General features: G+C 38.4%; 1 protein-coding gene across 1 annotated transcript in view; it reads right to left on the bottom strand.

The window, feature by feature from the left end:
* LOC128742812 (insulin gene enhancer protein isl-1) overlaps positions 1 to 24,311 on the bottom strand; it is a 99,703-nt gene extending 75,392 nt beyond the window's left edge. The window contains exon 1 of the mRNA XM_053839284.1: positions 24,155 to 24,311. Coding sequence (XP_053695259.1) covers positions 24,155 to 24,311 — 157 coding nt within the window. The remainder of the gene's footprint in view (positions 1 to 24,154) is intronic.
* Positions 24,312 to 25,888: the final 1,577 nt, after the last annotated feature.

Here is a 25,888-nt window from a genome sequence, read left to right as displayed (position 1 = left end):
GAAAAACATTGTTTTCCTTCGGCCAGTAGAGCACACAGTTTTCCGCAGATCTTCCATTTCGAGTATCTTTAATACAGTGCCTAACACTGTAACTATACATTTTTGTCTCGTCCATGGATCGCACTTTTGCCCCGTCCGTGAATCGCACGTTTACCCCGCTAGGCGCTTGACGGGGTTTGTTTAAATTATGGAAAAGCGAAATATATTTTGTAAATTCTTTTCACCATATTTTCAAAACAGATACGTGAGTACTGTGAAACGCTGCTACAAATTTTCAACAAGTAATATCTTCCTGTTGATATAGTACTTGCCGTATAATGAAAAATTACATCAAAACCACCCTAAAATAACATTTGAACATAACTCAGCAACTATGCTTCGTAAGCAACCAAAATTTACGTTAGATTCAAGCTGTCAAAGTAGCCACTCATCCTTGCTAATGTAGGCAATTTGCACGGAATCTGCACCGATAAATTACTGAATCGCACTTTTACCCCCATCGCACTTTTACCCCGATCACACTTTTACCCCTCCTTACTATATAAGGGTTAGCAGTAAAGTAGCCGTATATTTTGCCATAGTAGTTTATCAGTAGCACTTAAGGTTATTTAGATACTTATTTGATTGCATTTGAATTGCATTGGCAATGCTTATTGGTTACCCGGGTATATTGATATCATCGCCAAAGCGAGTACAGATAAGTGTTTTGTGGTTGAAAATTCATGATTTAGCCATGATGGATGTCACCTTTCACGGCGATTGAGTTTGTTTACAAACAAAGTAAGAAAATACTCACTTTTCTACCAAGTTATGGTACACGATATTTGCAACGTTCTTAGTTTCAGAAAATATAGTTTACAACCTTTTATTGCACAATACAACATATTCTCAGTTTTCGCGGACAGAATTTCGCGGACCGAGAAAATTCGAAAAAGGGTAAATTTTTCCCTTTTATTTTTATTTGAGATCTAAGCGATCCCAAATTTAAGCGAATTTCTATCCGATTTTTCCGTTTCGATCAATTCATAGGAACTGTCCTGATCAAGGTGAGTTAAAATAGGTGATCTAGTTTTCATATTTTGTAGAACAGAAGTGCGCGGAACGATTGGTTACCAAACAAAGGACGTTGTTTATACATTCAACAGTTTCCGATTTGAACATTTCGGTGATCCTCAAGGGTAACCCAGCGGGGGTAAAAAGAAATTTGAACATCAGAAAACCTCTCTTGACTAACCTTGGTCCTGATCGCAATTTGGTAACTAGGATGGTCAATCGGTAGGCCTGGATTCTACCGGTTTAAGGATAAATAAGATTAATCGTCAACCATAGTAAACTGACACAGTAAACAGGATTTTCAACGGAACGATTTTCATACAAAATCTTCTAATATATATTTGTTTAAATTTAGTCATACCAATTCAGTAATCAAATTGTTTTGAAAAAAATAAAATAAATAAATAAATAAATACATTTATGTTCAAAAACACCATCACATGTAAACCAAAAGTATAGACATATGAGTTCGGTCATCAATATTCCAAATAACAACATCATTACTCTCAACTCAACCGAAAAAATACAAATCACACGCTACTGTTTGCGACTGATCCCCGCAGCTCTACGAAAGAATGCTTCGAAAAAACCTAATTACAATATTAATTTTCAAATAGGATTACAATAATTGGTCACCTTCATGGACTTGGCTTGGCTGCTCGGTCTCCTCGGTGGCCTCGGTGTGGCTACGTGCGGGTGTCGTTAAGCCTCCAAAGCGGTTCGATTTGGACAGCCGAAGCCAAAATCGGCTCTACATTTTCTGCTGTCGTGCCCGCCCGCTCCGCCAGCCGTGAACTTGGCCCGGGAAGATTTCCACCCCGCACAGCTGTCACATTTTGAAAGGCACGAAGAATTAATCGATTTAAAGCTGACGTGACGCGCACCAAACCGAACCGAGAGGTCCGGCGGGTACCGCGCGCCCGGTACACCGTCGATATATCCGTGACAAATCTGCCGGAGATCGGCGTGTGGTGGCGTTGTTGTGCAACGGTAGCACCAATTTCAATCATCAAGTTTCCATAATTATACCGATGCCTGATGGCGAGAGACTTATTGCGATCGACCGCCGGTTCTCGGCTATAGGGGAAACTGTCGTTCGGATGGAGAGTTTTTAATCGATTATCGAGTTATGTTGAGTCCAAATTTCGGTCAGATTCAATTGATAAACGATTGAGACTAAAAAAAAGTTTTCTTTGATCTTTGGCTTCTTTGAGGACGTCAAAAGATTCTGCTGGTGTATAGGAACGATGGTATTTGAAGGCAAATATCTTTATCTAGCGTCAATGTCCACCCAAACTGACCGAGTTGTCTTCTTCTCTAGAAGCCTTCATTTTTCAAATCGGAGAAAATCAGTAACAAGAATGTCATGTCGATATCGGACGAGATCTCCTCGATTTTACCAGACTGCGTTGAACCAAAGAACCTGCCGCCGTCCGAAGAAGGGTTTAACAGTAGAAGAAGAAGAATTAGCCCGAAGAAAGATCGCTGCTCTGATACGACTCGGAAACGGAATAAATTTCTTAAATTCCTCAATTAACATCAAAATATATTTGCCAAATAATTTATTAAAAACCAATACCAAGGTATTTTTATGCAAATTTGATTACCAGCGCGGTCAGTTTGTGTGTTTTTCACCGCGTGGCAGCAGTGGCCGGCGGTTTTTTCTCTGTTCTACCGCCCTTCCCCCTCCCGGTCTGGACCGGATAGCGACCGGCACAGGCGGTTCGTTCGGAAGACGCTGCTGTCGCAGAACTACGTCCGCGTGGTCACTTTTCGCTTCGTTGCTTCGGTTTCGCACACTTGCGGTCTCTTTGTTGCAACCGTCCTGTTCCGAAAGGGGACCGCTTCTTTTGCTGGCATGTCTCCTCTTCGGCCGGTTTGTTTGGCAGTCAGTATGCAAAATAAAGAAGGAAAAAAACGCCTCATTGCCCGTTTTCGGCCGGTTTTCTACCGGGGTTGATGTCGAGTTCGCCTCCTTTATCCCGCCAGTTGTCATTCAGTCATTCTTCCAACAACCGGCCGGCGGTTTTATTTTTAGACTCCCGCTGGAGCAAATTAGTCAAATTTTATTGATGGTTGAAATTGATGCATAGTTTTACGTAGCAAGACCGGAGGCGACAAGTGGAAGGCGTCGGGTATTCGAACGGTGTCATAATTAACCATCCAGCTGCATGGTTTGGAAAAGAGAAATTATTTCAGTTCTGATGGCATCATTGAGTTAAACAGGATGTAAACAGTTTTTTGTTTCTAGTGCAGTGACAATTCCCAAGAAAACATTCGGAACTCAGATCGCGCTCTATAAGTAATTCTGTATCCTGTATAGGTTATGATCGTTACATAATGCAAAATTCTCTACTCATTTCACTAGATTAATCAAGTTTTTTGTAGTGGTTTAACGTTCGACAGTAAGTCTAGTAAGTAAACAATTCTTATTGCATAAAAAAGTCCGCAAAAGGACCGACTATAATATAAGATTTCAAATTTGTTTGTTTACAATTAATTCCAAGATTTTGTATGTCTGGCAAAAAAGCAGCAATGTCGTGGAGTTTGTCGCAGCGTAGAACTAAAAACAACTGCTTCAATCCACCTAACAGTTATTGGTAACCAGCTTCCAATGGCTTTATATTTGATTGAAATTATTTATTCCTGCTGCAATTAATGCTATAAAAGGGGGACCGTTTCGTTTTCATAACTTAACTTCGGATCGAAATTTTGGTTTATCTTCTGGGAGAAAGGCAAAAGTTAATTTTTGCTTTTAGTTTACGTCCATCATGCACCCAGAGAATATTCTTAAAGCAAAGTAAATCTGTTAGTAGATAATGTTGGCCAACAAGGAGCTCCATGGAACAAATCATTTCTTTCAGCATGCATTTTGGGTGTAACGCTTGCTTACTTTGTCGACTCATCTGGTAGTTTTTTTTCGGGAAAAGTTTTTATCCTCTAGTTTTTTCTTCTCTTCCAGTCATGGGACAGCAACGAAAACTCCGATTTACTTGCGATGTGAATCACAACTAGCTTTAATTCGATAAACAGCAGCTCGGTTTGCCGAGATTCTAATGTTTAGCAACGATAGAAGAAAAGTTGCTCATGTTGCTGCTATTGCCACTCGATGACTCGGAACCAGTTTAATAATTGAAATGATTCACTTGCTTATGTTTGTTTTTTTTTTATTTCGCGTTGTCTACTTGCGCTTGGCGAATTTCGGCACAGCTGAAATTATTGGCAACACCTGTTCGAGAGCAGTGGCCGGTCGACCGATTGCCCGTTTGAGCGTAATTTGATTAAAAGTTGATCAATTTTTCAGCATCGGTGAGTTCCAGAGTAATCATCCATCGGAGGATTCTCTTGGGGCTGCTGCTGCGACTCCGGCTAAATTTGTACAACGTTTAATCGATGGTAATCTATCATACTGAAGCCGGCTACTGATGGAGCAGGAAGGCCACTCTGCCGAAACGGGATTTAGTGTAGCGGCAAGCGCTATTTAGGGTGTCACTTGTGTTGCAATGCAGGTTCTTTTTTAATAGCACAGACTTATTTGTTTCTTCTGTCCAGTAATTTCTCAGTAATTTTATAGATAGAATACATGAAATAAAATAAATAATTTTAGGCATTTGGGACACCCGTCACTCTGAGTCAATAGACTAAATTCGGCAGTTTAACCACTCCAGGTCGCATCACACTCAGCTAATGATTATTGTTTCGATTGCATCGAATCCTTACGGATTGATTGAGCTGACCCGGCTCCCAGCGGGATATTCTTGATATGAAATCTGACAATTTTTGCTTAATCGTGTCATGTGAACGGGTCCGTTGGGACCGGGGCATCTAATTTACCATATTTGAGTGGTCACACACAGTAGTTGCAAAGATCCTACATAGCAAAACGACAAAACCGAGCTATGAAGCGGCAATGCTTTTTTACAACTCAACCGTACTCTTCAATGAAAACCTCATCCAGTCTACGTCGGACGAAAGGCGGTTCAGCGCAGGGTCGTTTAATAATTCATTCTCTTTAATATCACACCGAACGGAACGCTTACTAATGGCTTCATTTTTCTCCTCTCAGTCATAAAGTTGGAATTACATACGGCTGGACTTGACTGGCCGAGGGATGGACACCAGTCGAAGCGCGAATAAAATGACAGTATGAGGGGTTATTTCCCACTTCAGTTGGTTTTTCGAGTCCTCCTGCAAGTCTCAATTGGTCGTTCAACCACTTTTGGATTAGCCGAGCTGCTAAACAAAGTGAGCGAGGAAATATTTAGGATTAATATTATTTATTGCAATCCATATTCATACTTTCAACTAATTCCAGTTTTTACTGTTTATTAATAATACTTATGAATTATTCCTCACAGTGGCAGGTTTGCTAGGCGAAGCGGTCCGGCAGAGAATTTACGACGAAACAACTGCGAACAAGAACAACGACCCACGTCGGATCGAAAGCGTGATGGATTCCGCCCAGGCAGATTCCTCTTGCTTCCAACAACGCCAGCTGACCGGACGACTTAGAGAGTACGCCATTTAAATGGCGATTTTTCTATAAATCTTTTGAATTATTGATGAAAGTGTGAAAATTGACCTACAGGTTCCACGGAACCGGTAAATAGCCGGTTTACGACTTTGTTCGAGCCTAGATTATTTTATCAAGCCTGCATATTTGCTTCGCTGGAGCTAATTTTTCCCGCTGATAGTGTCGACATGATTTATTAGAAATTCGAAACAAAATCAAGGCACTTCGCATTTGGCATGCAAGCTGAAAGTTTCCATTGAAGATGCTACTCAGAAAGAAAATTAAATTTTAGCAATAAAAAAGTTATTCATATTATTTGTAAGTGCTTAGAAGGTTAAAAACCAGCCTTTTATTTTCAAAATGTACTTAGGTATTCAATTTGAAATTTGAATTTCGTAGACGAAAGTAGGTTTTATATATTTTTTGAACCTATTCAATCGTTTCCATTGAGTATGGTCAGTTTCACGTTTGACGACGCTGTGCTGTTGCAATGTCGGTTAAATATCAAAGTTTCAGTTCACCCAACCACCGCTGGACCGACTCCGGATAACTGCTACAAAATAGCGCATAAGCAACATCAAAAAGTAATGGCCATAAACAGTACCAGCAAACGACCAGAAAGTCCAGGGAGAATAAAAAGTTCACACTATTTTACACTATCATAACCCTTGCATGTCATCCCTTACTTACGGACTGAATCTGCTCTTTCGGAGGAATTTTTACCACCCGCCAACACGTACGCCAAAGATTGTGGGATGATGCCTTTGGTCGACGACGGCATTCTTCAAAGCCGTATGTGATGGTCAACCGGTTCAAATTATAGTACACCGGCATACTGGCACATCATAAAGAATACTCATCCTTGTTAGTGTATACTCGACCTTTTGAACGGTGGTGATGTGGTCTCTTTCAAAGTGGTATTTTGAACGAAAGCTAAATAAATGTCTATTCAAAATTCTTTAGCTATCTATTTTGTTGGATAGTTTTCATAAATTAGAACGTGTGCAAAATTTGTTCAATTCCGGAAACGACGAAATTATTACGTTTATTATTGTTCAACTCACTTGAAGTTGTGATTTTTGATTCAATTTTTAATTTTTAATGAACGCTGCATAAAGACACGAGCTATTAGGAATAAATAACGTTCTAAGCTTATATGTTAGATTTGGAAGAGTAACTTCGTAATTTTTCACCCCATTTAAATTAATTGAGAAAAAATTTCAGTTGCCGGTCCTATGCGTTTCCGTTTTACCAACACGCTAGAGTGATCGAGAGTACTAGGTTCGAGTCCCACCTGACTAGGGCTGTTTAACCGGTAGTACCGGTAGTACCGAAACCGGTAATACCGTCCAATTTTTGGATACCGAAATACCGGTTTTGGAAAGGCAAAAAACCGGTATTTCAGGTATTTTTTAATAGCGTAGTTTTTTTAATTTCCTTATTCGAAGAAGAACTAAGTTTCATAGAAGTTTGTGAAATTCATAGAAAATCAAATAATTATAGCTCTTGAATCCGTTTAAGTAGATCATCTTTGCTGTAAGTTTCATTCAAATGTTTCATTGTATAAGCCAGACGTCACATTTCTGTTCATTTTTGAACAACTTGATATTTGAAATCCACCAAATTATTCGAAGCGCTCAAATAACAAATTTAGGAAACAAGACCACGGTCCAGCATCGTCACTTACAATAGTAAATCGTCACTCAACAATGAAGTAATGAAGGTTCAGTTTCAACTGAAGCAGCGCCAATTCGTTTCAAAACTGGCTTCAATCAGCGCCAATGAAACGATTTTCACTTCATCATGGCGACCAGTTTTAAAGTTTCATTTGTATTCTTATATCAAATATTCACTAGAAGGCCAACAACTTTGAATGCAGTTGAATAGAATTTGAGTAATATTTATTACATTTTAACATTATTACATTATAACATTAATTTAATATTATATAATTAACCTACTCAACATCGACAAATCGTACCTGACTGCCAATCGTCGTCATTTGAAACAGTCACTAAACAGTCAACTGAAGTTTGCTTGAAACGTTCTTTTCAACTAATGAAACAAGTCGCTCCTTGTATGAAGCGAAGGTACGAGAAAGTAAGCTTCATTTATTTGTTTTGACGATGCCAGGCCTGATTAGAATAGGGGTATCTTCGCGCTTTTTGAGTATTCTTGGCATCAAAGGATCTACCAGGAAAGAATTTGGAATATTTTTCAAGTATTTCGAGTAATATATAGATAAAACAAGTAGATGGAATCTCCAATCCATTATTTGCGAACAGTGGGATTCATAACAGAAAAGAGAAGTTTTTCAATTGTTAGAAGCGTTAGCAACAAAATCCGTTCTAGCAAAGGAAATAAATCGGTAAGCGTATTATTTCTGTCTTAATACTACTTTGCAGAGCAACAATACTGAAGCAGAAGTTTAAAAATAAAGACATTTACTGAAAAACGTCAACATTTCTATTGGTTCCGGATAATCTGCCAATACCGGTATTTTACCGGTATTACCGGTATTTTCTACGGCAATACCGAAATACCGGTTTTCACCAAAAGCGCCCAATACCGACAGCCCTACACCTGACCTAAGTCAATTCTTCTATGGTCTAAAGGGTGTCCCACATCAAATTGCACCACGGAAGAAACGCTATAGAAAATTACCTAATTGACCGATCCTTTTCAAACTTTCAGACAACAAAATATAACCCATTAGTAAGCTTTTGGCATATTTGTTTCATTCAATCTGAATACCATAACCGTATGCTCGCCCCTTGCGCTTAACTCCACTCAAAAAGTTTTGTACAACCTAGCTACAGCTTCATCCGTACGGAAATCCACTTTTTCTTCATGTCTTCCTCAGACTTGACCTCCTTGGGATGCTTCCGTAGTGCTTCCTTTATAATAGCCTAGTATTTTTCGATGGCCCTCAGTTCCGGTGCGTTGGAGACGTTCATGTCCTTAGGTACGAAAGTGACTCCGTTGGCTTCGTACCACTCCAATACATCCTTTGAATATTGGCACGAAGATAGATCCGGCCAGAAGATCGTAGAGGCCTCGTGTTGCTTTGACAGAGAAGGCAGTTGCTTCTGTAAACACTCCTTGAGGTAGATCTGCCCGTTTACAATCCCGGTAGTCACAAATGGTGAACTCCGTTTGCCACATGATGTATTTCTCGGCCAAACATGTATTTCTTGACAAACTATGTAAGTTTCTGCACCCTTACTTCCTCCGGAACATCAAACTTGTGCTGGGCGGCGAAGTACAGTAGACCCGGAAGCTGCCGGAAGTTTGCCTTGACGTAAGTCTCATCATTCATGATGAGAGAATTGAGGATTTTCCAGGTGTTTGCGTAAAATAAATTCGCGACGTTGCTTTTCGGGTGCCGCCATTTTTTTCAACCAATTTTCGAAAAACTGCTCGCGATATAAACAGAATATAAACAATACATGTTAAACTACTTCTACTCAAATTTTCAAGAGAAAACATCCAATGGGTAATTTTCTACAGCCTTTCTTCCGTGGTGCAATTTGATGTGGGAGGTGGGACACCCTTTATACATAAAATGTTCAGTTCCTCCAATTTATCACTTTGCACATCAATAATTCACTCTATCGAAAGAACGAAAATGTTAAGTCTGAGCCAAAAACATTTTCTTTTGAAGAGTATTAGCAATTTTAGTAAGGGGTTATATACAATTGGGAGGCTTAAAAAAGTTGATTTTTCTGCAATTTTTCTAGAGAAACCTTTTTAACTGATTAAAGTGAAAGTTTTCATACATGTTATCGCAACTTTGACTGTATTTTAACATATTTTGTTTGTAAATAAAGTTATTGAAAAAGCTGCTATAGTTAATCTGCTGGAACTCTTTTAAAAAAGGCGTCTTGTGGCGCCGGTGAGCACGATACCTATGGACTGAACCATCAGAAATCGAAAAACCAAAAATGAATCGATAATAGGATATATCATGTTAAGATTGATCGAAGACTAATTCCTTCGATTAATCGAAAGAATCATTTCGAAATAATCATTTTTGACAAAATGTCGGCTTCTCAAATTCAAAAACTCGACTTTTGGCATGCATTTTGCTCCGAAATTGTCCAGAAAACGAAAAATATCATTCGGTGAGCAAAAACCTTTGATTAATTTCTAGTATATATTATTAGAACAGTTGTTTCAAAGTTTGAAGTGGATCGGTTCAGCCGTTTTCGAGAAATCTACACATATACACATATTTGTAACGACATGTCTAAGTGATTGAAGAAGGAACGCGAAACTTCGACCGAGTGTTTCTCAAAACCGTGTTTTCAAAGTCGGTGAGCAAGATTTCTCGAAAACGGCTGAACCGAATCACTTTAAATTTTGACACAAAGGTTCTAAGCATATATTATACAGATTAATCAAAGGTTTTTACTCACCGACTAATATTTCTTATTTTATGGACAATTTAAGAGTAACATTTATGCCAAAAATTGATTTTTTATGTCTAACAACCCGCCCTTTCGTCAAAAATGATTATATCTATCTTTAAATTATCTTATCTCCGGTCATTTTTTGTTTTTCGATTCTCGATGATTCAGTCCAAAGATATAGTGCTCACCGCAAGACGCCTTATTTTAGAAGAGTTCCAGAAGATTAACTATAGCAGCTATTTAAATAACTTTTTTTTCAAAAACAAAATATGTTAAAATACAGCCAAAAGCTACTGTAAGATGTAAACAAATTTTCACTTTAATTAGTTAAAAGGTTTTGTCTGGAAAAATTCACTTTTTTAAGCCTCCAAATTGCATATAACCGCTTAATATTTCACGGATTGGCATGAAATTTTCTGTGTGCATACTTGAATATATGTATTGCAAATTGCATCAAAAACACGAAATACAAGGAACTTGCAAACAATGCAGCAAGCTGTCATTGATTCATGTCAAATTTTTGCGAGCCGTCACATTGCTGATTACCAAACAGCAGATGCGGAAAAAAGTGAGAAAATAGATACGTTTCGAAGTCGTTTGATGGTTATTTCGAAAAATACAACTGCAAATACTTCAGCATATAGTGCAAAGTGACCAAAATTTAATAGTAGACAAATTAACTTTACGACCATTTGGCGCAATTATGTTTGTTTACCAAAAGCTGTCAGAGCTGCTGCGCACATATTCAGTGATCCAAAGGTTTTAGAAAAAACTTTGAAATGAAAAATTACATCAGTGTAGCAAAACATAGCATTTGATGTTTTTCGGTTTTGTCATATAATATTTGTTAAAAATATTCTGTAAAAATAGAAAAATAGCATGGAAACAATTTGATTGATATTGCTTGACAAAGAAAAGCAACTGATAATAACTATTACGACTTACTGCAATGGTTCTATTTAGATCGCAACACTGCAAGATCTTTGTATAGTATGTTTCCCTGCAGTTGCTGTGCACTTAGTCGTTTCACTGCAATCTGCAATATCACAACGTTCGTAAAATAAAAAGAAAATCGATTTTTCGAAAATTCTAACTGTATGTAACCCCTTAATATAATTTTATTCTATTTTTTGCATATTTTATAATAATTTTTTATTTCACGGAATTGTTACACGAAAAAATATATACCAATTCTTGTTGTGAAAAAATTGGCATGCAATAGTTTTAATGTAAACAATGGAGCTAATGTTAAATATAAAACAATTCTATGAAAATAAATGGCATTTGGACTTGCGTTTTATAAAAGTTTTATACCGGGAATAACGAATACCTATAATTTCATTATTATCCCTCTAACGGGTAAGATCGTCTGTAGACGGCCTTCGCTTTTGTAGCTCCAAAGCCACATACAAAAATTGTCTTGAATTGACTATATGAAAAATATGTTCAGTACAGATTTCCCGACATTTTGATATTAATATTACAACATTCTGACCATGCGCTCAAAAGTTATCACTTTTCAAAAACAAAAATTCCGAAAAATTCCGGAAAAAATTTTGGTGCGAATATTTCCTTTTTTACTTTTGAAGAAAAAGGACATCTAGAGCAAAATGTTCGACGTCAAATTTTTTCTATGAGTACTTTACATGACTTATTTCAATTTTGTGATATATTTGAGCTGAAAAAATATTTGGGAAGAGCGTTAAACATGAAAAACAAAAAAGAGAAATTGGACTATTTCATACCTGGCGGTCCTCCAGATAAATAGTTTTCCATGAAAATCATTACTCGAGCTTCTTTTGAGTGTACTTTCTTGATTTGCTTGATTGCATCGTTTTTACTATGTTGCCCGTTAGAGGGCTATCTTACATCATACCAAGGCTTATGAGCCATATAAAATACTTACAGCTACCTATAATAGCCTAATTCCATAAAACTGTTCATAAAACTGATGTAGTTTAATAAATATATTCTTAAGAATATAGTAAAATCATTAAAAATTGCTGCAGTAAAACCAACCACGTACTACTAGCTGGTTGTGCAACATCTCACATAAAATTGCTATAAGCATTCTCACAAGGAGGTGTAGCAATACACTGGCGGTAGCAATACAAAATTTATCTTATTGTAGTTGTTGGTCCAACCCAGGGGCGGACTGGGAGCCAAAGGGCCCACCGGGCCTTTGAGATAAAGTCCCCTGCGAGATTAGAATGGCCATGATTTTACGGTCGATGGTATCATACGCAACTTTGAAATCAATGAAATAATTGTACGTTGAATTCTGTATTCATGGACTTTTTGGAGGATCTGCCGCACCGTGAATATTTGATTTGATTTGCGTAGTAAATGATAGGATGTCTATAGTTCAATATATATGAGTAGCTTACTGCGTCTACACGTCAGAACAGAACAGTTTCCCGTGCCGAGTTATAGCTATCCCTGGGATTAAACTCTTGGATTCTCCTGTAAGAATCCTGCTTCTATAAGCAAGGTATTCTGTGCGAATCCTCTGTAGAATTTCTTCACACGATTCCACTGTGAGGAATGCCCGAGACTCTGCGCGAATCGTTTTGGTTCGTCCTGGTAGAGCTGCGGAAAAAAAGAACCCACCGTCTAAAAACGCCAGGACGAAGAGCACGTGCTCGCCAGTTCAGAGGAGAGGTTTGTCAGCAACGATACACGGAGTTTCTACAAAACGGTCAGGTACAACAATTTTGCCATGCCTGTGATGTGCAATGATAGTGCTGGCAACCTGCTTACTGACAAAACGACGGTAGCAGCCAGGTGGAAGAGTATTTCCAGACGCTGTTGAATAGAGAAGTAAACACGAAGATCAGCAGGTATAGGGTCAGAATTTTAGGCGACGGCCAAACTGTGGAGCCACCAACACAGGAGGAGGTCAAAAGAGCAATCAGTGAGCTGAAAAACGGAAAGGTTACTGTAAAGGATGGTATCCTGGCTGAACTTCTAAAAGCGGGGAGCGAGCAGCTGTACTAAACAATTCGCCACCTCGTTGTCAGGAACAGAATATGGGAGGAAAATAAATATCGGAGGAGTGGTTGATTGGCCTCATTTCCCATAATTTTAAAAACGGACATCGACTTGAGAGTAAAAACTATCGAGGCATTACGTTGCTCAATTTTGCCCATAAGGTGCTCTCCCTATCCTGTGTTTTAGACTGAGTCCGTTAACTGAGTTCTTCGTCGTCGAGTATCAAGGTGGTTTTCATGAGTGTCGTTTCACGATGGACCAGAGTTCCGGGAGTACAACTTGCAGACTCATCATATTTTTATGGATTTCAAGGCGGCATACGATTCAGTCAAACGAAATGAGCTATGACAGTTAACGCCAGGACATGGTTTTCTCACAGAACTAGTTACGTTGATTCGTGTGACGCTGGATGAGTAAAAATTATAAGTCAGAATAGCAGATGAGACCTCACGTGCTTTTTGATTTTGCGGATGACGTCGATATCACCGAAATCCAAAGTAGAGCAGCGAAAGAAGCTTTTAGGTCATTTATTGAGAAATTGGGACTTACCATTAACACCGCCAAAGCGAAGTACATGGCGTGGAAATCCAAATGGTGTTGGTGTCGAAGAGGAACTAAATATATTTTGGAATGCGAATGCTTGGGGTTTTCGCATAAAATTTGGCAAAATCCAAATCGCAGACGCATGAACCACGAGCTATATTAAGAATGCAAATATGCTGTTATGATAAAGATAGTACAGTGTGGCAGTCTGCGCTGGGCTGGTCACGTGTCTAGAATGCCCGACGAAAGAGTAGCTAAAATTATTTTAAGCAGAGAATCAAGAAAAGGCCGTAGACTTCGGACCAGACATCGCACTGATAGATGTGCGCTATTGAGTATGATGCACGTTCAGCGGTGATCGAGGGGTTTGAAGAAAGGTAGCCCAGGATTGAGTACTGGAGGACCATAATACATTCTGCGCAGGATAGATAACGGACCGTCGCCACTGAAGTAAACTGAGTATGGAGCTTAAGCCGACAGTTCAATATTTATAAGTAGTCAAATAACTGCGGATGAAATACTAATTCTACTTTTAAATACTCAGAATTGAAGCAGGTAATATTTTCGGAGCTTGGACCCCAACAGCTCAACTTAAATAATTTCATGAATCATGGGGCCCCAGCAATTGAACATTCGTGAGTCGTAGAAAAGGTTTAATTGAAATAGAAATTTTGGTTTAAAGTTCGGGACCCCAGCAGTCCCATTTGAAGTTGAATTTTCATAAATCATGGGGCCCCAGCAATTGAACATTCGTGAGTCGTAGTTTAAGAGTTTAACTGAAATAAAAATTTTGGAAAATCTCATTTTGTGTAACAAAGAAATTTTCACTGGGGCCCACCGGGCATTTGCCCGGTTGCCCGGTGGGCCAGTCCGCCCATGGTCCAACCGCAATAAATCTGTTAGTTTTATAGCGCTCTTGAAATAGCAATAGTAATAATGATGCATATCGGTTATAAATTGGCGTTCAGAATTCTATTTTAATTCTTCTAGTTGGTAATCAGCTGCAAATAAGTATTATCAGCACTATAAGAAGATCACCAATAAAATTAATAGTCGTTTATTTTGCCAAAATAGTTTTTAAGTAGCATTTAAGGTGACTGGAATGCTTATTGGTTTGCATTTGAATAGCATTGGTAATGCTTATTGGTCACCTGGGTTAAAATTGGTCATTAAATTAGACTTTAAAATAAAACATGAAATAAGATTTCAAATGAAATATTATATTATACTTGAAATTTGAACTTTGTTGGACTTCAAGTTGCACTTAACCCAACAATGTGAGTTTTATTGTACTCTTATGACGGTTTTCAAGGCCAATTTTGGTCTTAAATGCCATCATAAAAGTGTAATAAAACCCAAATTGCTACCTGGGAAGATTCCACTTTAAATTAGACATTATACTGGACTAGAAATAAGACTTGAAATCAGAGGCAAAGTTGGAATTAAATTGAATTTGAAATTGTACTTGACTATGATTTGAAATCAGACCAGGAATTGGACATAAAATTATATTTGAAATTGGACCTGAATTGGCCTTGAAGTTGAACTTGTGGTTGAGCATCAAATCGATACAACGGGATGGATCTCTTCGAAAAGAACATAAATCCACCCAACTACTCTCAATTCCGCACAACTGAGAAATATTAGGCAGCTGTCAAACAGAAGTTAAAGTACAATGGAAAGGTGACTCGGGATGCGATTCGCAAAGTTGGATCCGTTTTTTGCGTCCAGATACTAAATGTTTCAAACTTTACTTTATAATTTCGTCAAAGTTTGACATCTTTTCTTTTTATATGCACAACTTTCGGTCATGCCAACAAACCACCTAAGAAACTGAATAATAATACAGACGAAGCTAGTTGAAAATCGTGCTATTTTAGTACCATTTCCAAATTCTATGGTGGTAAAGAACCTCACTAATAACACCAGCTGCTAGCTAATCCCCCGCTCGGATGTTGTTTGATCCTGAACGGCAGTATCTAGGACTCTAGCAGTACGTTCTTCGCAATCAATGACAGGAAGATTTGTGCCTTGACCCTGAGCAACTTAAATAAATGAACTTTTTTTCCTGCAAGGCGGCGGGTCCCGTCTGTTGTTGTTGTTCTTCGATGCACGAGGATAATTTACGAAAAGAGCACTTGCTGGGCATGGCAAGATTGGTGAGAAAATTATTTAATTACTCAACCACAGAACACTCGCATTTGCATGAGCTGGCCGGAGCGCACATACACAAAGGCACACAAAAACACACGCGAGCGCGCAGAGCAGGATGATGGAAGCGAGCAGCAGCAGCAGCAAAGAGAGCGCAATGCTGAAGTGCGCACAATTCGGCGCAATTTTAATTAAAATCCGAAAGTATTTCGAAAACAAAATTGTTTGGAAATAGATCCGTGGTCGGCCAGCAAACGGTCCAAGAAGATGAAAGGAAATGTCTCCGCTCGCCGCCGCTGGTTCGAAGCCCAAACCAAAAGTGGACTACGGTGCCAGTTCGCGCGAAGGCGCGGCGGATGCACAGGAAGCACAGAGGTGGCAGACAAACACGGCTCGGATCGGCAGGTTTTCTCCGGTGTTTTTGGAGCAACTTGCGTGTGAGCTCATCAACGTCGCAATGTGTCATCCTCGCTCGTTTTGTTTGTGGCAACCATGCAAACGAAGACGACGAACGTCGGCCTGTTTGAGGCCTCGCAGAGGTGCCTCTTTGGAATTCGTCGCGGGTCATTTGTTTTTCTTTTTCTTTATAGGTTTGACCGACCCTGGTTTGCTCTAGGCTGCGTGAAAATCGCAAATAGATCGCGTGATAATGGTTGATTACCGAAAAATTCGGCGTAAAACTAACTATTTACTCATCGTCTTTTTAATTAAGACACAGTAGCATAACAACTCTGTGTCATATAATAGTTACTTGAAAAATAAACAAATTTCGTTTAACATTTTCACGGCGCAACAACTAGTGTGACAGCAGGGTCATTCACTAAGGTCACTCCTGAGTGCCAGTGGTGCCGGTGGTGAGATGAGTAGACGATTTATGTGGCTCTTCGAACGACTTTTCCAGCTCGATGATCTCGAAAGCTAGGCATCGGACCAAGTGAGCGATGGTGCGATGTCAACCGCACATACATAATGGATGCGCCCAGCCCAGAAGCAATTTCCCAGCATGATCCACAGCTAAATGGAAAACTGACAGAACGTCGAAGGTTAACTCCAGAAAAATGCATTTCCTGACTGCCAGGCGGCCGGGACAGCTGACTGACAACGATCAAAACAAACAGGGTTCAAATAAATAATCAAACTCAAATGGTTTCTGGTCCCGAAAAAAAATGCTGATCTCTCTATATATAGAGTCAATTAGAAAGTCGTTTTGGGCGTTAAATCTGCTACCATCCGAAAGAAACTGGTCGGAAAAGCCGAGAAGAATTATGGGTATGAACTATTAACCGCTAAATGGTTTGCGGTATGAGCAAGGGCTTTCCTACTGTGCGGTTGAGAAGAAGTGCGTCTTTACGGTAGGTACGAGTAGGTATGAGGTGTGTGTGTGGAAACATGGAGAATGAATTTCGAAATTGCCGTCATCATATTTCAGCCGTCCGTCGGTTCGAAGGTTAAACCGCTGCAGCATCCGAATTTTGTTTTTTGAATGAAAACAAAATATATGTCAAAAAGCACCGACAAGCGTGTGCACCGTGGGTCCGCGATGGAACACATGTTGATGAGTGACGTCCGGGTAAACAGAGCATCATTGATTTTTTTTCGGTTGCTATTGCATCAATCGGTCGCTTTTCTTTCTACATTTTATTGGGTAACATTTTCGAACAATAATTGTTATTGAATTATTCGGTTTGGCTTTTAAATACCATCAGGACGTACTTCGAAATGAAGAAATTCGTTGAAATTATTCGTAATTAACACTAATTTATGCTTCGATTTCAGACTTACAGCGGAGTTCGATGTAAGGGATCTTGAATTATATTCTGTAACAAGGTAAATACAACTAACAAACAAATCGGAGAAAAACTAGATCTCAGAAACAATGTGTCAACCCATTTCTAGTCTGCGAAAACCAACCTAACGTAATGATTGGTTGAGGGGTGTGTGGCCGAAAAATGCGAAACAGAAACCTTCGACCGGGAGTTCGATTTGATGGACGTAATGGTTCGGAAATTCCCTTTACTCATCGAGCAAAGAACCGGTTCGGGAAACTAGCGGAGGGAATTCCCGTCAAATTTGCATGCACTGAACCCGGTGGTAGTAAAAGTGTCCAGACTTGCTGCACGGGTGCAAAACTTATATTACTGCCCTTTGGCGGGTGTTAATGGGATTACAAATCTACGGTAGACATCGGCTGGCCGAAGATGGGACAAAGCATATCGAAGAATTGAATTCATGATTTTGTTGGTTGGATGGTTTGTTACCAAAACTGCAATGTTGGTTAGCTGTGTATAAAAAAACGCTGATTATGCTAAATTCAAAATACATCATTATTTGTGCCACGAAACTATGTATTCACCTGGATATATGTTCGTAGGCAGTAGGCACAATCATTTCAAATTCCACCATCATAGACCACTATGTTGCGGAACGTTTTGAGCATTGCAGGTAAATTATATATGAAATCATAGTGGTCTATGTACATTTGATTGAATAAATCACATGTTTTGACATAAGTTGGAATTTTTATGTATTCTCATGTTGAATCACTTTATACCCTGCACATTTGAACACTTCGTTGGAGAAAATAATTGAATGGAATTTTTTATGGAGCTTTTTAGACAAATGCGTGTTCTGCAAAATTTATTCATTTAAAACCTGCCTTTTTATAAAATTGCTGTACATAGCCTACTTAAAGGTCTAGTTTACAGGATCTCGGTAATCAAAAACTATGCATAATTTCCTATAATGTCATTTTATTGGATTCATATCAATAGTTTTCTTAAATAAATTTCATCAAATTTTTATTAATTAACTTTTGACCGGTAACGGGTGGCAACTAAAATTTTGGAATTTTTTCGCTGCCCTTATGCTCAATAACAAATGAGCTCAGAGAAAAATGAGAGTAAGTATGTGTTAGCTCTCTCTCTCCTCTTTTTGTTAATATTTTTTGTTTTGTTTATGTTTGTCCAGTTTTGCTTAAAATGGCGTCGAAACAAGAAGCATTTTGGGAGCGCGTTGTACACTTCTACGAACTGCAACAGGAATCTCGGCATAAAGTATACTGTACAACATTTAAACAGCAAATATGTTGCGGCTTCGACTGTTTACCATACGCTATGATGCCCAACAACTATTCGCAAGCAAGGTAGTAGAAGACCAGCCAAAATTATGGACGCAGAAGGACATCGTTCTCTTTCTCGTTTCTTCAACAACAAGCCCTCTGGTTTGGCTATCAATTAAGATGCACCAGACGAATGTTTGAACAAAATTATGATCCCGTTTCTACAAAAACATCATGCAGATGGACAATACGTGTTTTGGCCGGATAGAACATCATCGCATTACGCAAAAAAAACACAATCGTTCCTGAGTACCATTCGATCTCATTTTTATCCGAAGACCACGACCCGTAAAATCTGTCTTAGTGTAGAATGAAGAGATGCATTCGCAGAGTTGACCTGACGGCCGTACAACGCTCCTGTTTCTACGTCAAACGAAAGCTTCGCCAAACAACCGATTACGAGTCATTTTCAAATGTACATTAATTTTTTTTTCAACAATGGATAATGTATCTTTCATTTCGGTGAATCAGATATTCTTCATGTATCTTTGTCTTTTTTTGACAGCTTGAGAAAAAAATTCCAAAATTTTAGTTGTCACCCGTTATATCCTCAGAAATAATAAGTACAGGCTTATAAACACCGATATTGCACCCGAGAGTCCATTAAAGGCCCTAATTGTCTTTCAACTAACATACGAACAGCAAGTTAAAATTATGGTACAACGTCCTCTGCGCAGTAATAGTTTTTTGATACTCTGTTTATCAGCTATTTCACACATGACAGTAATACATTCAAAACTAATCGTTAAGCAACAAATCAAGCGCCGAAAACCTATTTTCGAATAAATACAAATTCTTGCAGTATGTGGATACAAACGTACGGTAGATAGGGTTAACCGCTCATTTTCTTAGAACTGTTCACTTTCAGTACATCAAATTGGACTGGGTTTATTGCGATCCTAAGAAATCTTGTTGGGACGGGAGGCCTTTGTAACTTTTTCGGACGTATTTCCCAGGCACAAAATTATCAAATTGGTATATGTCTGAACGTTGTAAAGGATTTTCCACCTTCGGGACGAGGGTCCAAGTGTGCTTTGTCACTTTTTAATAAAAATAAAGTAACCAAATCACCGTAAACAGATGGTGTGTTTGACTATCGTCCCTGCTTGTGAAGCAAGGCGATCACGAAGAGAATGTATGGTGATATTTGACCTTGAAACTTTTTGTTGAGTTTCACTCATTCGTTATTGAAGAATAAAATTGTAATTGAAGCCACATAATTGCTGCATCTGTTATGAGATCGTTTTCCAAACCAAGAGAATCCATTCATATCTGGCCTGGGAGAGCTATTAGCGTTAAAAAAATTTCATATTTTCTTGACGGTAACTGGAACCTCGTAGTCCTACGTCAAAAAGTGAATAAATAAATAAATGAGAGCATAAATCTGTTTGGCCATTTCTAAGAAATGTTCCACTAATTGAAACCTAGTCAAAACACATTTTAGAGCATTAATTTGGAATTGATTGTTCCATTTCAATGCAAGTTTGCATAAAACTTGTTAGTAATAAGATTTTTTATTTGGTACTAAAATTATTGAAATTAGTTGAGCGGTTTCGGAAAAAATGGTATCATGTTTTTGTCACATTTTTACATATAACCTTACAACGGAACGTCGGTCTGCAAAATAATTCAATAGTGATCTACCAGGTTGTAACACCTTGTAAACGAGAGTAATAGTACATGAATCGATTTAGCCGTCTCCGAGAAACAGACGACTAAAATCAAGCATCACATACATGAGCACATATACAGACAGACATTTTTCAATTCGTAGAACTCTATCGATTGGTGTATGTCTCGTGGCCCTCCAAGCACTTGCATAGCATTGGGGGCAATTTATAGGCAAATAGTTAGCTTACTTAGAGAAAAAACTAAGAGAATTTTTTTTACTTTTTTTTATTTAGTAAAATAAATTGCGATACATGCATTGGAGAATTTACTTACAAGTGGAATGCATTTATGAAGGGTTAATTTAATTTTGTTTTAGACTTGCTTTATACATTAAATCAAACATACATTCTTCAATAGTAAGAATGAATTAAAACAATGCAATACAGCGATAAGCTCGAAGTTCTGAATTTGCTAAGCACAACGAGGAGTAAATAACACGAATATTTTTACTACTAAATAATAAAAAATATTGTTGGTGATAGAAAAATTTATTGTGCAGATTAGTATTGACAAACAATAAAATAAACGTCGCTCTGAGATTCGAGCTTGAAATCCAACTGGAGTGTTACATTGTTACAAACAAGTTAAATGAATGAAAACTTTTTCACGATTAAATTGCAATAGAGTATGGCGGGGCATAAGTACGATGTTTGAAGTTGTCATCAATTTCCGTGAGATATAAAGAAGAACAGAACGAAATATATTTTATAGTGATGCAGTAACTCAATGTCTTCCCATTCAACTATAAATTATCTGAAATAATAGTATTATGAAAAATAAATTTTTCATTCTTCTGATCAAATGCCGATTCGCACTTTTACCCCACTTGCGGGGCAAAAGTGTGAATACCGCGGGGCAAAAGTGCGAAGCTCGAAATCCATGAAATTAGCACAGCAGTATCTAACAAAACCATATTATCTTCAATCTGCGGTATGTTTCGGTAAGGAATATTCTCAATTTGCACTTTTCCTATTTTGCGCTGGTATATTGCAGCCTCGGCCAGATCGAAACTTTTCCAAACGTTTGTTTTTTGTTTCATCAGCGGAAAAACATTGTTTTCCTTCGGCCAAACATCTGTAGAGCACACAGTTTTCTCCAGATCTTCCATTCCTAGTATCTGTAATATAGTGCCTTAAGCGGTTTATAATTAGCTATACATTTTTGCCTCGTGCATGAATCGCACTTTTGCTCCGTCCGTGAATCGCACTTTTACCCCGCTAGGCGCTTGACGAGGTTTGATTAAATTATGGCAAAGCGAAATATATTTTGTAAATTATTTTCATTGTATTTTCAAAACAGATATGTGAGTGATGTAAAATGCTGCTACGATTTTTCAACCAGTAATATCCTCCTGTTGATATTGTATTTGCCGTATCACGAAAAATTATATCAAAACCGCCCTAAAATAACATTTGAATATAACTCAGCAAAGCATAGTTGCTTAACCAAAGTTACCAAAGTAAGTAACCAAAGTTTACGTTAGATTCAAACTGTCAAAGTAGTCACCCATCCATGCCAATGTAGTCAATTTACTCGGAATCTGTACCGATAAATCATTGAATCGCACTTTTACCCCCATCGTACTTTTACCCCTCCTTACTCTGTTCATTTTATTCACGACAGATACGTATTTCACCTACGACCTGTGGGATTTATCAGTGTCTGTTTTCGAGTTCAACTTTAATCAACAAACAAATTTTAGTTGATAAAAACCAAGGCAAATGAAAATTCTTTCATAGTTTTTTCACTTTGACTGTTTTTTATTGCAAAAAATCAATTTTTTCTGTTTCTTGATGTCAAACATTGGAAAAACGTACTTTGCGCGTGCATTAGAAATGATTATTCAACCAAAAATAAATGTTGATTAAAAATCTTATTTCATAAAACCTTAAAATCAGCTTTTGTTGACCTTTCAAAAATTATCGAGATCACATTTGGGAACCAAATTGATGGGAAATGCATAAAACGTTATATCAAAAATGTGTTTTAGACGCAGAACTTAAATTCTGATTAATTTTTAAACGGCTCTATTTCCTATAGGACTGATGTATCAAAACTAAGATAAAGTTTTAAGATAAAGAATTTTTATTTTCATAAAATTATTTACCAATATAGATATGGGAATGGGACTAAATAAAAACTGTAAAAAATAAGACGAAACATCAAGGCACAAATTGGTTTTTCTCTGACCGAAAAACCGGTTCTCTAAGGACTGAAAAGTTTCGTAGAAGATAGAAGTAGTTTCGTAGAATTTTTCAATGCAGCAATGTTTTCTAGATATGTTGGTGATTCCGCAACAATTTTGTTCAAAAAGACAGCAACAAATCTAGCAATTTAGCAATTGCACATTTTTTTTAATTTAGCTAAATTCAAATAAATTTGCAGAAAATAATATTTTGTGCACGTTTTTTTTAATTCTTCCATTCCATTCTGCCAAAGAGAATCCTGCTTTCGTAAAATCTATTTTAGTTGACAAGTTTTGCGATTAACGGTGGATAGTGTGCGAGCCAAATCTCTTTGACTTTTAACAGTTTAATGATTAAAATATCTTTATTATTACATTATTATCTATGAACGTAAAGTGTGTAATTCGAAATTTATCCTTGCCAATTGTCTTTAAATGATCAAAAACTAGAATTCAAATGTCATTATGCAATGTTGTATTGACACATTTCCGAAAATCGTTTTATTAAATATTTTAATAAAACTAACAGAGGTGAGATATCTTATTGCACAATAGTTCTTAGTTGATGCTACACAGAGTCACCGGAGAAGGCCTTCATCACTTCCAAAACAGCACTTTAATAAATTTTTAACATTGGAGGTGTGGAATTTAGCGCAAAAGCTGTTTTTGTTTAGAATAAACTGTTTTAAAAATATTTTCAGTGTAAACTAACAAATTTTTAGAGTATAAATGTATATTCTACACAATAAAATTTCATGGTAATCAGTACCGATCCAAACTACAGTGGAATTCCGAATTTGTTATGGTTCGATTTTCGCATGGTTCGATTTTGGTATGTATGGCTCGATTTTGGCAACAAAAGTATCCGTTTTTGGCAACATAAAATATTTCACTTCCAAAACTACGCTTAAATATCAGTCAGTTTCCGCATACATGCTTTAAATAACGAAAAAATGATGCCCTCAGTGTATTCATGAAAAAAAGTTTATGGTTTGGAACAATATTTTTATTGCCGTAGGACTACGTCTTGCCGCAGGTTGCCAAAAACTTATTTGCACCGGACGGATAGCTGTTGGTGGATTTTTTTAAACAGAAAATGGTTGCAATCGTTGATTAATAATATGAAGTCCTTTTCTAACGCATTTACATACAATTTTTTCCTATCACAAGAGGGTCTCGATTTTGGCACGCTTTCGATTTTGGTATTTGGTAACATAGGCGACACGCATTTGTTGCCAAATTCGAAATCCTACTGTATTTCAAAATAATCTAACAATTAACGTATTTTATCACTTTTCCAGAACTCCAAAATTATTTTTCCGGTTTCTAAAATTGTGCAATTTGAAATAGGTGTCAACACGAAATGCTGACAATCGATCAGGAGTATGAAGTCGACGATAATTAACCACTGAGCGTACCACTAAATGTCTATATACCGAACCATTCACTGCTTTAATATCCCCATCCTGGGCTTAACCACCATTCTTTTCGCTTCCCATCGAGAAACGGACACTTACTTGGTAGTATATTCGGCGTATGACACGTTCCGCCCCCGTTGTCCAGCGGGTCCAGGTGATGGTTCATGACCAGCGACGGCTGCACCAATCCTCCCCGGTGGTTCTGCAGAGGGTTCAGTTGGTGTGCCAAGGGGCCACCTATCTCTGCCATTACCATATAGGATGATTTTTTTCGTTGGTCTATGTTGCCCAAATAGGTCACTACGGAGAAGACCGCTGTTGGCCACTTATGGTTGTTTGCACCTGTTATTGCACGATCAGCACTTGTAACTTCACCGGCTCGTCATGGTTCACCTTAATCCTTAGTGTTGCAATGGTTGAACGTTAGTCTAACGGGAAAACTTCACGATCGTACTATCCACGGGTTCGGCTAGTTAAGGCACACGCACTTGTTGATTAAAGCGGAGTGGCGATTATTAATTATGGATTTTAAACTTTATGGCCACTGTAATTGGTTAGCAATTAGTTGAACAAGCAGATTTCCGCTTCGTAACCGATTGAGACCCGAGTTATCGTCGTGTGTATTAACCGGAGGAATTCTTCGCTATCCTTATAATTAAGATATCGACATTAATTTTATCTTCCGGAAGTGGTATATAAACACTGATTTCTTTTAAGCTCTGTGACTGACCTAGTGAAATAGCCTCGGGCTCTTCTGATTGGAACACTTCTCCTTTTTTCCGAGTGGTGTCGTTGCACGGTTAACAAATAATGACGGATGACATTGATCAAATAAGGGTAACGTTTGTTACTTGGGCGCATCGAATGCTATAGGCAGCGAGGAAAACAATAAACAAACCTAAACCGTAGCGTTTCCAAAAAAAAGTAAATTCACCAACCCGCCCAGCGAACTCCGTTGTATTTGCACGTGCAAATTTTTTACTTTGAAAAGGATCAACCACGCAACCGGATGATCGATCCACACGCGTATTGACAAATACGATTACATACGAATGAAACAAAGCGTAACAGTACACAACATACCTCGCGAGTGGTCGGCACTGAACTAAATCAACTCCGACGGCAAGAGGTGTCACAATTTCGAGTCTCTACGCACACTCGCTCTCTTCACATGCACGTGTGTGTGTTCCCAGAAGGTAAAGCAAAAAAAAACAGTTGCACAAACACAAACGCGTTACCTGGTGCAACACAATCGAACAACACCACGGTGCACCTACACATTGACTACAAGCGATACCCTCGAATGTCAGAGCGCAGAAAGAGAGAGGAAGAGAGCAGAAGTAAAAGATATCAGGTTGGTCGGGCCTCGCCTTCCGACGGCATCGATCGCGTTGGATTGGTTGCTAAGGTGCTACGACAGGCGATGGGCCGTCTGGGTTGGGGTTGGATCGTGCGTATGTGTTTGGTATGTTTCTATATGGTAGGGGGTGGTGGCACCGCTTCACTTGTGCCGTTCTGGAACGACCGGACGGATACTAACACATAGGCGAGCAATGTAGGCAGCGGATGCGGATTCCGCTCGAAGGCGTACGGAACAAAATGGTTGGCAATGGAGGCGCGCAGTGCAATGTGCGTGATATCGGGCTGAATTTCTGTTGCTTTTATGAGCAAATCGATTCCAGCTATCATCAGGACATCATCAAAACCTGGAGAGAAGATTAACTTCTTCATCCCGATAGCGAACGGATTTCGATGATGCGTATCGAGTAAGCGAGTGGTTGGTAATGCTCATTGTGGCATCATAGGCGGCAGGTGAAGTGCACGCAGTTTTTC

This window comes from Sabethes cyaneus, chromosome 3 (genome assembly GCF_943734655.1).
Source record: "Sabethes cyaneus chromosome 3, idSabCyanKW18_F2, whole genome shotgun sequence".
Classification (NCBI taxonomy): Eukaryota; Metazoa; Arthropoda; class Insecta; order Diptera; family Culicidae; genus Sabethes; species Sabethes cyaneus.
Note: the sequence above shows the minus strand (reverse complement) of the source record. Positions and strands in the feature narration are given on the sequence as shown.